Source organism: Bacillus rossius, chromosome 13 (assembly GCF_032445375.1).
Source record: "Bacillus rossius redtenbacheri isolate Brsri chromosome 13, Brsri_v3, whole genome shotgun sequence".
In the NCBI taxonomy this organism is placed as follows: domain Eukaryota; kingdom Metazoa; phylum Arthropoda; class Insecta; order Phasmatodea; family Bacillidae; genus Bacillus; species Bacillus rossius.
Window position 1 is genome coordinate 40,264,312 of NC_086340.1, and position 14,864 is coordinate 40,279,175.

The window sequence follows — 14,864 nt, forward strand, 5'->3', positions numbered from 1 at the left end:
CTGTACCTTGTCGCCTTCAATACTTGGTAAGAACTGATCTTTTAGCATCGGGCCGTGTAATAATTTCTCTGAACCGCTTTTAACCGCTTCGAGGCCTACTCCGGGTGGAAGACTCTTTAACGTAAATATTTTTTCTGCTCAGCCGGGCTTTTGAAATCGACTGCGTTGCGAATCGTCTGCCAGGCCACGAGGTGACCTGGCCCTCCTCTAAGCTGATTCATGCCGTTGGCTTTTTAACCGCTTAATAAGTAAATATGTAAGAGGAAGGAGTGAATAAAACTCAGGCGCATTGAAGTCTCCATCTTTTCATTCTAACCCAGTGTGTCCTTAAGGAGTGTATGGCGTGTGGGATGCCTAGAGCCCACTTGGGATAATTGTTTCATGGTGATAGCGTACCCGACGCTGAGAGCAGGTGTTAGGGCCACCGTAGGTTAATAGGGTTGCGTGTCTCGCCTCACGGGCGACGTCGCGACCAGGAGAAAGAGTCTCGCCGGGTCCACGTGCCCACGAACCACGTGGTGGCGCCCACCACATAACATCTTTAATATTCAGCAACCCAGTGCGATAGCACAACGAAATTCATTACAGCAGCTCATCAGAGGACGACAGTGAATGTTTTTGTTTAGTGTGTTTAGAACCATTTTCTTCAAGCAAGCCTGGTGAGGAGTAGGTTCGTTGTTTGGACTGCCAATTGTGGTCATACTTTTCTTGTGCGAAAAAATCAAAAAAGTATGTTTGTCACAACTGTCAAATATTCGTGTAAGCATTAGTTACTATGCCTTCGTAAGACTTTTTCATTCTGCCAAATATGTGAAAACAAGTATATGTTTAATATTTCCTGTATGGTTCGTAATAAATTTTAAATAATTCCTGGATTTGAATTTTTAAACACTTTTAAATACTGTTACAACCAACCCCAGGGTCTGTTACAACCAGCCCCAGAGCGGGGCTGGTTGTAACACTTTTCTCTTAAGCTGTTTTCTCCTTGTGCAGCAAAAAATAGCAGAAGGATTGTTTCCAAAATACCTGAGATGGAAGAAGGGCTCTTTCATAATTTGCCCAGTAAATATTTTTCTTAGGTATTATACATTAAGACAAAAAAAATTAAATACAAAAACTGTTACAACCTGCCCCGGTCTCCCCTATGCCACAAAAGTTTCGCTTTCAGGTGGAAGAGTATTGAATTTAAGTATTTTCCTGACACATCACCACACATCAATGTAAATAACCATTTGTTTCATAAGTAATTACTTAACAGGTACCACAAAATGTTAGTAAAATTTATTTATGGGAAAAAAATTTATAATTTTTTTCTTTGGAATTTGTTGCAAAAATCGTGGTGCGCACTATACACGAGTAAATACGGTATATAGGTAAGCACTTCGTAATTTTCTAAGCATGCTGTAAGGGTTAGCAAATAACATGAAAATGAATACTCAACAATGTATATTTGTTTTAATCTTCAGCAGACTTCCACCAAAACAAAACAGTACAAACAAATAAATACAAACACATTAAAACAATGGCTACTGGAGTGTTATACTTGGACTGACAATGAGAGAGACTCAACAAAGCACAATGTGGAAACTCATCTAACACACGTGATGGAATATTGAACCACTGAGAAGGTATAAAAGCTATAGAAAGAGCATGAGTAAATCTTGAGAAAATAAAAAATGGTACACTAGGAACCTGAACATTTTAGTTTTTTTCAGTTTGGACCTCCTGAATTATTACAACTGGTTAATTCAATTTTATTTACAGGATAAATATTTTATTTCTGAGTGGAAATTGTTTTGAAGAGTTCCATTCAGAATTAAATTACTGTGAACTTGTCGGCCTATCTGACCAAATTTGTTGTGTTGCAAAAGCTAATTTTTGTTTCTTAATTATGCTATCTAGAGATGACAACCATATTAAATGAATATCAAGGTGTCTAAAAAATTGCAAGACTTTTTCAGAAAATTTTAATAAAATTTTCCTGAAGGTTTTTAATAAAAGGGTAATTCTTAAACATATAGGTATACAACTAAATTTAAACATGATTTAATTTAAAATTAATTTTCCTACAAGTTTTAGGAATATACATGTTTTCAGAAATAATTTTCACGTGATTTAAGCAGACAAGTCTCCAAACTAGTTACATTTAATATGGGAATATAAACTGAAGAGATGCATCAAAAAACAAAATGTGGCTTCCAACAATATTGCCACTTATTTAGGGACTTCAGAGTTACTTTCGTAATCAGTAGACACCCTGAACGTGACAAATGTAAAATCTACCAACAGCATTCTGACATATAAAAATGATTATAAAACAAATCTCTTTCCTGTACACCACAGACAAAATAAAATCAAACTCTAGATACATTTATCACCTTAATTAATCATTTTACTAGAACAACAGTAAGGTGTGGCTATAAGTCAAACTTAAGCAGTGAAGATATTAACACAACTTGAACCCAAAATGTCATATTCATCCTTCACAATTAAAAATTTATGAATAATTTTCTGATTAATTAATTATTTTGAGATATGCTCTTTCAAAGTACTTTTTAGTAAATGTGGTTTGTTTCTATACAAAATAAATACCACTGCAATCAATCAAATTACTTCTAAAACCTGAAAAGTACAGATAACCACGCATTTGATGTACAGTGTATATACACTACTTTACAGCATATAGTGTCCTGTTAAATAAACACACATTATTTAACTTCACAAATAACAAATACTCTATATAATAATGGAACAACCTGATTGTTCTTTTGGCATATCAGTAATATAATACAACATTTCATTTGTCATACCTTACCAGTATAAATACATAAACAACACATTGAAACAAAGGCAATACTTTAAAAGGCAAAAAAAAAAAAATATGTTTTACTACCATACAATCTTACAACACAGTTACAACATAAATCAATGAAAACTTCAGTAGAAGAAACTTGGATGAACTTTCTTCCTTCGACTAGCTGCAAAACTATAAGCTATGGTCCCGTTACAGATTCAGTGTGTGACAAGTGAAAATGAGAATACAACCACCTACCCTCCGAGAACCAGCGCACAACTCAAGCAACCAATCACGCATCCAAGCATCAGTTTGGATCTTGATGCACACGAGTGAAAAAGAGAAAGTAACAGCAAGCTTGTAAAACCATATGCACTACCATGTTCTGCTTTAAAATCAAAATGATTTTGTAGGATAATGTTATACTTTTTTTTTGTTCAAGTCTGTCCTTGTTAGAGACAAGATTTGATAGGTTTTTATAGTCCAATTTCATTTTTAAAACAAAAGATTTTGGTGTCATTGTTTTTATTTTTCATAAAAGAAGTATGTAAATCTTATTTTACCAAAACTGTGGTAAAAATTATATGCTGCATTTTTATGAGATATAATTTGTAATAAATTGGTCTAAAACAAATGCATTCATAAAAATAAATTAGTGACTATTAGTGGTTTAAAGTGATTCATTAATAGAAATACAATAAAACAAATCAAATTAATTTTTCTGATCCATGCACTTTGGTACAATTTTTTGTCTGCAAATACCATTCCTTGAATTTCAAACATTAAAAGATTATATATATATTTTTTTTAATTTTGAAATAAGTTTAGGTTAAATGCTGTTTATTTCCATGATTATAACTTGAAATGCAGTGTTCAAGTGTTTTGATATGTTTTTTGGTGTTAGCATTTTGGTTTTTATCTAGATTCACCATATATACCATGTCACACATTTTATACTAAAATCAAGTTTGAAAAGTAGGGGAGCAACATTTATGCAAAAAAAAAAAAAAAAAGCATTTTTTGTTAGGTAAAGTCATTCATAAAAACAAAACCTATTAATGGAAAGGACATTTATTTAAAAAGTAGAGTATACAAAAGCATGCCAAATATTTAAATAAATAAGTCATGCAACAAAAACCTTTTATTCAACATTAAACAGAAAAACAAAAACCATGACCCGCAAGTGAGCCAAATCTAATGCATAACTATCGTCGTAGAACACACTAACCACGAAAGAGTGTAGTGTAGTTTACTCAACCCTACACGGAGTGCGTGCATTGCATGCAATCAGCAAGCTATCAATATTGATACTCAATTACATGTGTGCGCTCTATACGGAAAGCAACGTAACCAAACATGAATGATGACAACTAGCGCTGACTACATTTTTATAAGCAGTAACAACTGCAACGAAGATGAACAGATAAAGGTTATAACTTTTTAAAACATGTTTAAAAGAAAATTTACACGTCAGATGACTTCGTATTTCTGATAATTAAATAAGTAACCGGTAATATCCGAATGAATATTAGATTTATACTTTAAAATACATCGTTTTATATGGGAAACTCCTAAACATAGACCTCTGAACCCAATGGTGCAGCAATTATGCGATAAAACACAGTAATCTTGTCTCTAGTCACTGTCTATATGTGGCAGAGCCTTAATGGTGGTATCAATTACAATTCGACTACATGATCCGTGAACAGTGGAACCTCTTAACAAGTACCTCATCTTTAAGTGTATGTTCTCTGATCGGTACAGCTTGTTTCAAGCTGACTAAATCAAGACTGTTAAAATCAATCACAAGCTTACTTCTCACGTTCAAAAATTTGCATTACACAAAACTAAAGAGTTAAAAGTGTGAGGATTTTGTAACATACATTAAAATTTTCTACAAAATAAAGAACTATTTTTGAAGAAAAGTTTTTTGTTTGTATATGTAAATTTATTTCCTATATCACACATGAATTTTATATTCCTTGCAATCACAATATTCAAGTAACAGCCATAAAGAGTGGCAACAACAACAACCTCATAAATCTTAAATATTTAATCTTATATTATTATTCTACTTAAATACGCACTAAACAATATCTCCGCACACATAGGTAGAATACAATTTTTTTTTTTACTTGCATACGAAGTTCCAACAAGTAATTCCACAGAATTTTGTAGCTTTTCAGTTTTGGTCAAATCAATCATTGTATAATTTGTGGCAATTTCAACTTTCTTTCTTGTACAACTAAGCACTACAAGCTTGAGGCAGACTGAGTCACAACAGCTACCAGAGGTTCCACATTTACAATACACTCCTGTAAAGAAAATATTTTTTAAAATAAACTGGCATCTAATTTAATGGAAAATTATAGAAAATGTAGCTAAGAGAGTAAAGTGAAAAAAAAAAAGTATCGAACTTTTCTGTCCCATCTTTGCACATCCGGGTCATTCTTGGGCAAACCTGCAACACCATCTCATTTTACATCTAAATAAGTATTTATATTCCGTGTAAACATTTTTTTTCCCCCCTAGCCCCAATCACTGTTTGGTTGACACTCAGAGAAATAAATAATATTATATCATCTCTATGATAATCACAGATTTGTGAGCTATAACATCCTACACATCATATATTCAGCATGTCACCACAAATGTGAGGCCAAAATATCTGCACCTCAGAACAAAACCGGCAATTGTACAAGAAATAAAACCCCACCTTGAATAACCATGTGACTGGCAAGAAGAAACTTATACTTTCTTTGGAAATGAGGGACTTCTCCCAACAGCCACATTTACGTCACACTGTCTGACTTAACCAAATTTGGAATGAGGCTTTCTAACACTCTAAACGCTTAAGAAAAATTTTTTATGGTGTTATTTTATATCACTGTTTAATAGAAAACAAAAATTTTAAGACATACTTAGCAATCAAACAAAATTGACGAAAATTGGCCTTAAGTTTATCTAGTTGAGGTACAGATTTAATCTTCAATCATTTGTAACACTTTTACCCATCACATAAATACCTATGGTGAAATATACAAACTATTCTTCCTAGCGAAATATCAATGATGTACTTTAAGAGATCCTCTTTTTCACTAAAATCAAATACGCAAGACCATACTGAACTGTAAACATTACAATCAAAGCACAGTAACTTATCATACCGGTGACGCCAAAAGTTATCTTTGAATGTTAAATCTGTTCAGCTAAGCTTCACCTTACTGTTTGTTTCGTAACCATCATTACATTACAGTAATTCTAGTTGTAGCAGCTAAGAGGTCTGCCCAGAGTTTAGTGTTAGTGAGAGGGAATGACATTGCGGTACTCACAGGAAATATATTTTACATACTTTATTTCCCCTAAGGTCAAACATGTATCACCATTACTCAGTCGGGTGTTCATGCCTTCCTTGTTCAAGCAGGAACACAATAAAAATTATGAAGTAATTGTATGAAATAATTTAATTTTAATATTTATAAAATACACAGAACTTTTTTAAATTAATAACTTTTCTTATTTAAAAACGAGATAGGTACTTGACAAAAGCAATGCAATTCCGTCCTGCATTATCACAAGCCCCCCTCAATTGCTCCAATTTAACTCAATTTGTAAGTTTTGGAAGCAGAGGTGTAACTAGGATTACACTTCGCAAACTAACAAAACTTTATAGTAGCACTTCATTTTTTTTAGACCAAATGATTTTAATTTGGTAGCATTTTATGTAAAACCTCAGGCAAACAACACAAACTACAGAAATGGTATGTGAGGTGAGTCACAAAATGTCACAGTACACAGAATGTCCAGGGAATGTTAATACAGATAGCCAATTGACTAATGGAAACTTAATGAAACATTCAAAGAATGACTGATGAGTAACATGTGTCGATGAACAGTACAAAACCTAATGTTACATTATTAATGTTGCGACAGTTTGCAAAATCGACTGGCTTTCTTGCCTTATGGTTACACACGAACCAAACTGGTTTCTGGATTAATACTTGCATTACAAAGTACATAAAATTTTGCAATTTTTCACTAACATAAAATGATTTATATCAACATTTAAAACAAAAATCTCCCTACCACTCAAAATTCTATTTGAAACTGAAATCCAGCAGGTTTATCAACTTAAACAGTAAACTCGATTATCCATGTTGATTGGGACCGCAAGTTATTCTCTCTTTTTATTTCCTTGCTCTTTCATAAAACTAGCACACAGAGAAACACATGCCAGGCTGGAGGAATATGTAAGTCGCACTTCAACACACCAGTTCTTCGAGGTTTGCCATTCCGACCTAACACAGGAAAATTTCCATCAATCGAAGATGGATGCTGCAATACGTACGCATCTTGCAGAGCAGTGGATACATTGTTTGTCATGAAATGTTGTAGTTAAAAGTGTGCACGTGAAAACAATATTGATGGGTAACAGTTGCATCGTGAAAACCTGTCGTGTTAAGACGTGCGAAGATTGCTTTTACAACAGCAGATGTTAATTCACCACTGCTCAAGGTAAGATTGTCCACAGTAACAAATTCTGGCTAGGTTATGCCAGCCAGTCACAGCACTGAGCTATATGCCCCTGGGGTATACAGTGTGACAAACATGACAACTGAGAGGGTGGACGACACGGTGACATAATAGCTATAGCAATTGAAGAAACGCACCGGAATGTTTCAGAACATAACAAACTAATAGTTAAACTCTTAATTAAAGCACAGATAATCCGGAAACCGCATAATCCGAGCCCAGACAATTGAGAGTATACTGCACTTACATATTTATAACTCTCACTGCTGTTAGCATTTAATTTTAACAATGATTTATGCTTTCCAAATATGTACTAAGCACCTAAATCACTATTTTACTGAGGAAATCCATTATGCCTTATGATGACACTCACTTAAATACTTATGTAATGATTTAATCCATACAAAACAAAATATATACTTATTTTGGACTTTAATTATATTAATTTAAGTTCAATCTAAAAATAAGCAAAAAATACAAGTAAAATAATCATATTTTTGGTTTTTTGAATGAAGACAAAATTTTTTCTAAGTAGTTGGTGTTAATAGATACAAATTCGGTTCCCCAAAATTTTTCATCTTGTTTCTAGATGTGAAATCCAATCATATGGAAAAATCAAATTAAATACTCCATATTTAGACAAAAATTTGTTTAATTTACAAAATAAATCAAGGGAAATGAGTTCACATATGGTTCAAAATCTCACCACAGCCTGTTGTTCTAACATTATCTTAACTTGAACGATGCATCACTCTATTTCTTAATTTTAGCAGAACTAGGGCAAAAGTTTGTACAGGATGCAATGGAAACCAATTAAAACTACAGAACACATAATTCTTTAAATTATACAAGCACGAGAAAAAGGGGCCACAGAAAGTTTTGATTCAAATAACTCCCAAAAACACGGTCAAATCAATCTAGTTGAACAATAACATCAGGTTAAAAAGTGCCCCCCTTAATTCCAGAGCTTGAAACAGAAGCATTTTGAAAATGGCCCTTCAGAAGTAGGCATTACCCGGTGTGGAACAGAAACTGACCTGAGTGGCCACAATGCTAATAGCCAATAGGGACAAGATTGTATGGTGAATTCTAAATTGTGATAAAACCAAACAACATAGAAATCTGTCTCAATACACCATATAATATCTAAATGCAAGTTAATGCACCATTCAGCATCAAAAAACCAGCCAATTCATGAAATATAACCAAATTTAAACACAATTAAACTGAAATATAAGAAAGGTTTTTTTTTAAAATAATTTTTTTGGAATTTATTATTTTTGTATGCATTTAGTAACACAGTATTCAAGCCAAGTGTAAAGTAAAAATTAATTGTTTCCCAATTGATAATACTTTTTAACCTTATACAGCTTCTGATATGTACTTGAAACACACAAATTTTTCAGATTTATTTTTGATTAAAGCAAAATGTGTACAGTAAGTAGCTCTATTAAAATGACACTATTTCACTGAAAAAAAAAGAAAAAATTAATACTTATGTTCAATATTGCACCATCTTCACAAAATCAAAACATATTTATACAAATAAAGCCTAATACTAAAAAATCTGCAGTTTTAAAAACTAAAGTACCTAACAGGCTAAATTTTAATTAAGAATATTTCGTTGACTTTTTAAAAATTGCATTTAACCTTAGAATATAGCTTGCAAAAACTTTACAACGAAAAGTAAAATTTAGTGAGTAATTGAAATAAAACAAAAACATTTGCGTGGAAATGCAAAAAGCGACACTAAGGATGCAGTAGCACTGTGGTCTGGCAAAATAAGAATAAAAAATGATTTTTTTTTTAGATTGTAATTTCTGGAAATACAGTACACTCCCTATTTAACGCGGTTGTCGGGGGACATAACTTTTACCCGCATTGTTGCATAACCGCGATGTTTCGATGTGACCAAGGTCAAAAGGCATAAAACACCGCCTGTGTTCTAATAGGTCGGCAAGCACGCACAGTATACAGCCTTTGTGCGGACTTTGCATCCGCAGTTTTCACTAAACGCGGGTGAAAAAATAAAAATAATAAATTTTAAAGATAAATATTAAATGTTGAATTTTATTTTTTATTTTTCCGCATGCCACGCACAGTTTGTCGCACGGCCTACGACCGCGCCACACGCCGCCATACACACATGCGGCACACAAGCTGCTGCCAGTCTCGTGGTGTCAGCCACAGTATCTGCTACGTCTGAGTGTCCGTAACAAAGTAAGTGCAGTGTGTGCGGTTACACACGATTCTCTGGTCAAAGTCTTTTAAATAGAAAGGCCATAGTAATACTTCAAACCGAATATTAATCGCAAAGTACCGAGTTTGATTGACAAAATAAAAATTCTAGATTTACGTACATACTTACAGATAGCGTGTCTTTTGCAGAAGTATGCAGCAGATACGTGAAAAACGATTCTAGCATTCGTACAATATAAAATAAAGAATCGTCTATCGTGTAAAGTGGTTAAACTTTGTTATCCATGCTTACAGTAAATTATAAATGGTCACATGAGGGATACAAAAATTGCGCCAAAATAATTTTAGCGCAATCAGTGGCGCCGTATTAAAAAGTCTGTTAAACGTTGTCTTTACTTATTCCATCAAACGCTGTGTCGAGTTGCTGAGTGTGTGTGGCTCGGATCGGCAAGTGTTATATTCCCCAGCCTCTGGTTAAAGGTCGGGAGGCCGCTACACATAAACATTTCCGGGGCTTGTTTACTACCTCACGACAAAAGTGGTACAGGATGGTTCACGTAAGTATTGGACCACTCGGAATTCCTCGGCAAAGATTAAAAATACGCTAGCTGATTTACTTTACTATTTAATGTTAAAACATTATACCAAAGTAAAAAGATGAATCTGTATAATACAACGAATAATATTACGTCTGTACGTTCAAGTTGTAACAAAACATTTATATGTCTCCGCTTGTCAACACACGTGACCATGAGAAGTGTGCAGACGTAAATGAGTGAACCAGTCACCAGACTTCCCCCCTTTCGGCTTAATCGCCCCTCTCATCACTGGCGCTTATATTCCACTCCTCCCGTCTACCCGGGTGTCTTGGTCGCATATTCTCGGCTCGCCTCTCCCCTCCCAGCGCTTGACGTCAACCAAACCTATCCAAAATCAATCCCCAGCCGAGTCACGCTGGATCATGTCGCTGGACGGTGGTCTTTATCGGTTCCCCTGTCCGATGCTTTATTTGTGGGTTAAAAAAAATGTTAATAACTAGTGTTTCAGAAAATAACACTGGGCTGGATTGGACCATAATTTGAAAACACTACAAGATAGAAGAATAATGTACGGAGATATCTTGTTTAGAATTTCACTGCGGACATTTTCTACGCCTAGGCTTTTTTCTGCCCGATGCTTAGTTTGTGAGTTACAACACAAAATTATCCTAATCGGCTGTCAACCATTTATTCCATTATTATTACAGTAGAAACTCGTTAATCCGTGACGCGCTAATTCGGGAATCGGATAATCCGGGACAATTTAAAAGTGCAGGAAAAAAAAGAGAAGTAAAAATTGTTAACGTCACGCGGGCCGGCGGCCGGCAAACACTACAAGCCATCGCGTGGGCCGCCAAACTCGCTGTTTGTACCGACCCTTTGTGTCGCCCCCCTTTCAGCTGTCACATTTGTCACTCTTTAAACTTGAGGGGGATGTCCTGACTTCTGCTTCCCGTCTCCCTTTGTTTGTTTCCACCCGCCAACGCACGGCAGGCGCCTGGCGAGTGACGTGTCTGGCTGGCATTCGGCTGGACGAAGTGTGATTGGGGGGGGGGGGGAAAGCGCTACCCAAAATTTATGTGTGCAAGTTCAGCACGATCGATCTTATCTTTCTCTCTTCGGCTGTTGTAAATGACCGTGAACTAATGGCTAGGCAGTGCCCTATTTTTTTAAGCCGAAACTAATTCGAAGACGGTCCTTAACGTGAACGGATTATCCGGGTTTATTACTTTTTTTTTTACAGGATTTTAATCATCCGGGCATCGGCGGGTCCCAATTAACACGAATAATGGTGAGTTTACTATTTTTTATCCATCTGCTGCCAAGACGCAGTAAGCCTCGGTAGATGTTACGTCACATGATCTTGGCCTTAACCCAGCTGCACGCCGGTGTCTGAGAAGCTTAACAAGACCTTCCGGGCTTTTAATCGCTAGTCCGTGAAATTCGGTAATCCGTGATTATCTCGGTCCCGACCATCACGAATTAACGAGGTTCTACCGTGTTATTATTATTATTATTCATTTCTGATTGGGGGACATGGTTTGACCCGCGATCTATCGGGGCGCGGTATACCGGGAGTTTACTGTATATATATTTTAAAACCGGACATGAATAATTATACCCTTTCACCCACCACAGCATAATATTATTTTACTTCTTAAACTGTTAAATTCATTTATCAGGTTATCACTAATATTAATACGTATTAAACTGTCAGTCAATTATTTTGTCATAACTGAATTACTGACATATTTGCTCATTTTCTCAAGCAATCTCTCCGAACAAAAACTGGACACCCATGTATGATGAAATTAATTACTTGTACACAGGAAAATATATTAAATACGTACTACAGTAGAACCCCTGTCATACACTTTTCAACGGAGGGCACAAAAATGGTGTATGATGCGGGAAAGTGTATGAAAAGGGAATGGCAATAATAAATTTTTTTTTCAATCTAGCATACCAGCACAATGTCAGATTAAACTTAAATACATAATGTGTAAATAATTGCATTATATTAATGAAAGATATGAATTCAGCATTATATATACATATAATAAAACCACCAGAAATGTAAAATACAGTCCATAATCAAGTAAAGCATTCCTTTCCTTGTGGGGGGGGGGGGGGGGGGGGAAGGTCACCAAGCCTAAATTAGAAATAAAAAAAATTAGGCTATTGTAAAAAGAAAATCAGAAATTTTTGCTTCTTTGTTTCATTTTACAAACAACTTTATGCAACAGAACAATTTTCAATAAAATTTTAATTTGAGAAACGTAAAATACAAAACAATCCGATCGTAAGAAAACAATAACAAGCGGCTATATTCAGTTCAAAGATTAATGAATGCACAAAATATGAGATCCGTGCCTTGGTAAAGCGCGTTCACCATTTTCATAATCATTGCTAGTTTGCGCCACTAGTCTCGCTTGGTGCTGGCCATAGATGCTAGTAGCGTGGTGCACAGTCTTCCTGATACTATCCATATATATGGTGCGATAAAGTTATTTTCTTGTTTGCAAAGGTAAACAATGAACGTTTTTCAAAATAAAAGCATTAAAACGTATTTTGTCAGGAGGAATATAACAAAAAACTTTGTGAATTTTAGGACTTTTCCGCTTCGTAAAAACGTATGAAACGGGAAATTCGTGATTTTATAAGTGTATGTTCCGGGAAAGTAAACCATTGTAAATATGGTACTTTCGGCGGGACCAAAATTAATCGGCGTATGACACGGGAACGTATCATCGAGGTTCTACTGTACTTCATTTGCTTGAATACAGGCATAACAGGCAGTGTTTATAAACTATTATGCAAGATGCAAAAAAATTCAATAAAAAGGTTTTAAAATACCAGTTTATAAACTATGCAAGACACAAAAATGCATCGCAAGCATCGGACAACCTTACTTCTTGCGTGTTGGTTTGCATTTCCGACATCCATATTTGAAAAGAAGTGTTCTGAAATCTTTTAAAGATGCAGACGTTATAGGCACTGAAGGCCACAAAGTTCTTTTTATTACATACATCACATTTTAACTAGTTAAACTTTTACATAGTAAAAGAAAATAACATATTTCAATTAAATTATTAATGATTTCTTTCATTTTCATGATAAACGTGAATCATCAAACGAAACCTGATTTACAATTTTAATTGACATGGTTGGTGTCATCTTAAGTGCTTAGTAAACAATTAATTTTGTTGCTTGTGGTTGCGTTATGGTGTTCCTTGTGTAGTTTATAAATCTGTCCTTATAAATAACAGAACATATAAACATAAATGAAGATGCAAATACCAAATACTACCAAATTATTCATAGTGTACTTGTTAGTTTACACCACCATAACTTCTGCAGCATAATATGAAATACAACAATATATGCTTTATGTTCATTACTATTCAACAGGTATAAGTATAACACATTATAACCCACCACTATCCCAGAAATTTTTTTATCTCATGTCAGTTTTAAATTTTCAGGTCACCAGTACTTAAAACAGAATAGCAGTGGTTTTCATGGCATACGCTCCTATTTTTAACACCTGAAAGTGTTATTTTCATGCTAAACTCTACAGCACGATGCTTACATTGTATATGCTGTCACTGTACCAATGAGTGCCATTCCGTTTGCAACTTCACACTCTAAAACACCGAACAAGTTATTACGCCTCTTGCTGCTAAATCTCACTGGAATGTTTCATTCATGTCACTGTAACATACCTGCAGTTTCACTGCAAAATTATTTCAGTGAAATTTGCTCTTGTCTTTCATCATTATTACTATCATTTTGATCCCAGTCCTATGAACACCTATTAAAAATAAAAGTAGATAATTAACACACAGCATCTTCATGAAATACATACGTATGATATACCTTATAATTGAAAAAATACTCAAAATGTTTCTAAACTTTGTCTGACAAAAAAAAAAAAGCAGTTACCTAAGACAGAATAATGAAAAATATTTCTAGATGTGATATCAGTGAAGTAAATACATAGCTACATTTCAATTTACAATATTTATCAATTTTATAAATAACAAGGAGGTCGTCTTGATTGGAATACAAAACATTTGAGATAAAATTATGTATCGATAATTCTTTCACACCTTTAACGACAATATTCAACCTCATATTTGTATGTGAATACAATAACATTCATCATTTGCATAACATTTCCTTATGTTTAATTTCCAATAACACAATTTTTTTTATTAACAAATCAGCTAAATCAGGCAAACCTCTATACGTAAATTTAAAAAAAGCCAGTCGCATCAAGATGCACATTCACGAACAAACAACCGATGATCCAAGCACGCCCCACAGCAATGGTAACATTACAGTTCGACCATAATTCATTCAAGCATTCCGATCGATCAGTTCCACGTGACAGCAGCAGGAGTCGGCGTTGACCGGGCCGCCCGCTGCTAGTCGGCCGCGCCCGCCTGCTCGTCCACCCTCCGGTTGAGCGCCGGGTTGCGCCAGTCCCGGGCCACGTCGTCCAGGTGGTTGTCGAAGTCGGCCAGAGCCTCGTAGGCACACTGCTGGACCAGGTCCGCTGCCACGTCCAAGCAGCTCCGGGCCAGCGAGATGCTGCGGGCAGTCGAACACACGCCGCGTGGCTTCAGTCCGTCCACCACCAGGAATAATACAGACAATACACGTACAGCAACTACATCATGCCCTGCCAATCACGCCGACTGTGCCGATCAGGCCTCCACAAAGTCTCCGAAAGTGTAGCAGCCAGGCGCAAACTCGGGGAGCTAGCGATAAAATAAAACTGCACTGTTGCCTAG

At 35.3% G+C, this 14,864-nt stretch overlaps 1 protein-coding gene across 1 annotated transcript in view; it reads right to left on the minus strand.

The window, feature by feature from the left end:
* Window positions 1-1,429: 1,429 nt before the first annotated feature.
* Window positions 1,430-14,864, minus strand: part of LOC134538467 (ER membrane protein complex subunit 8/9 homolog) — a 32,735-nt gene continuing 19,300 nt past the window's right edge. Inside the window, exon 5 of the mRNA XM_063379800.1 lies at window positions 1,430-14,661. Within this exon, the coding sequence (XP_063235870.1) occupies window positions 14,496-14,661 (166 nt within the window). The 3' untranslated portion in view covers window positions 1,430-14,495. The remainder of the gene's footprint in view (window positions 14,662-14,864) is intronic.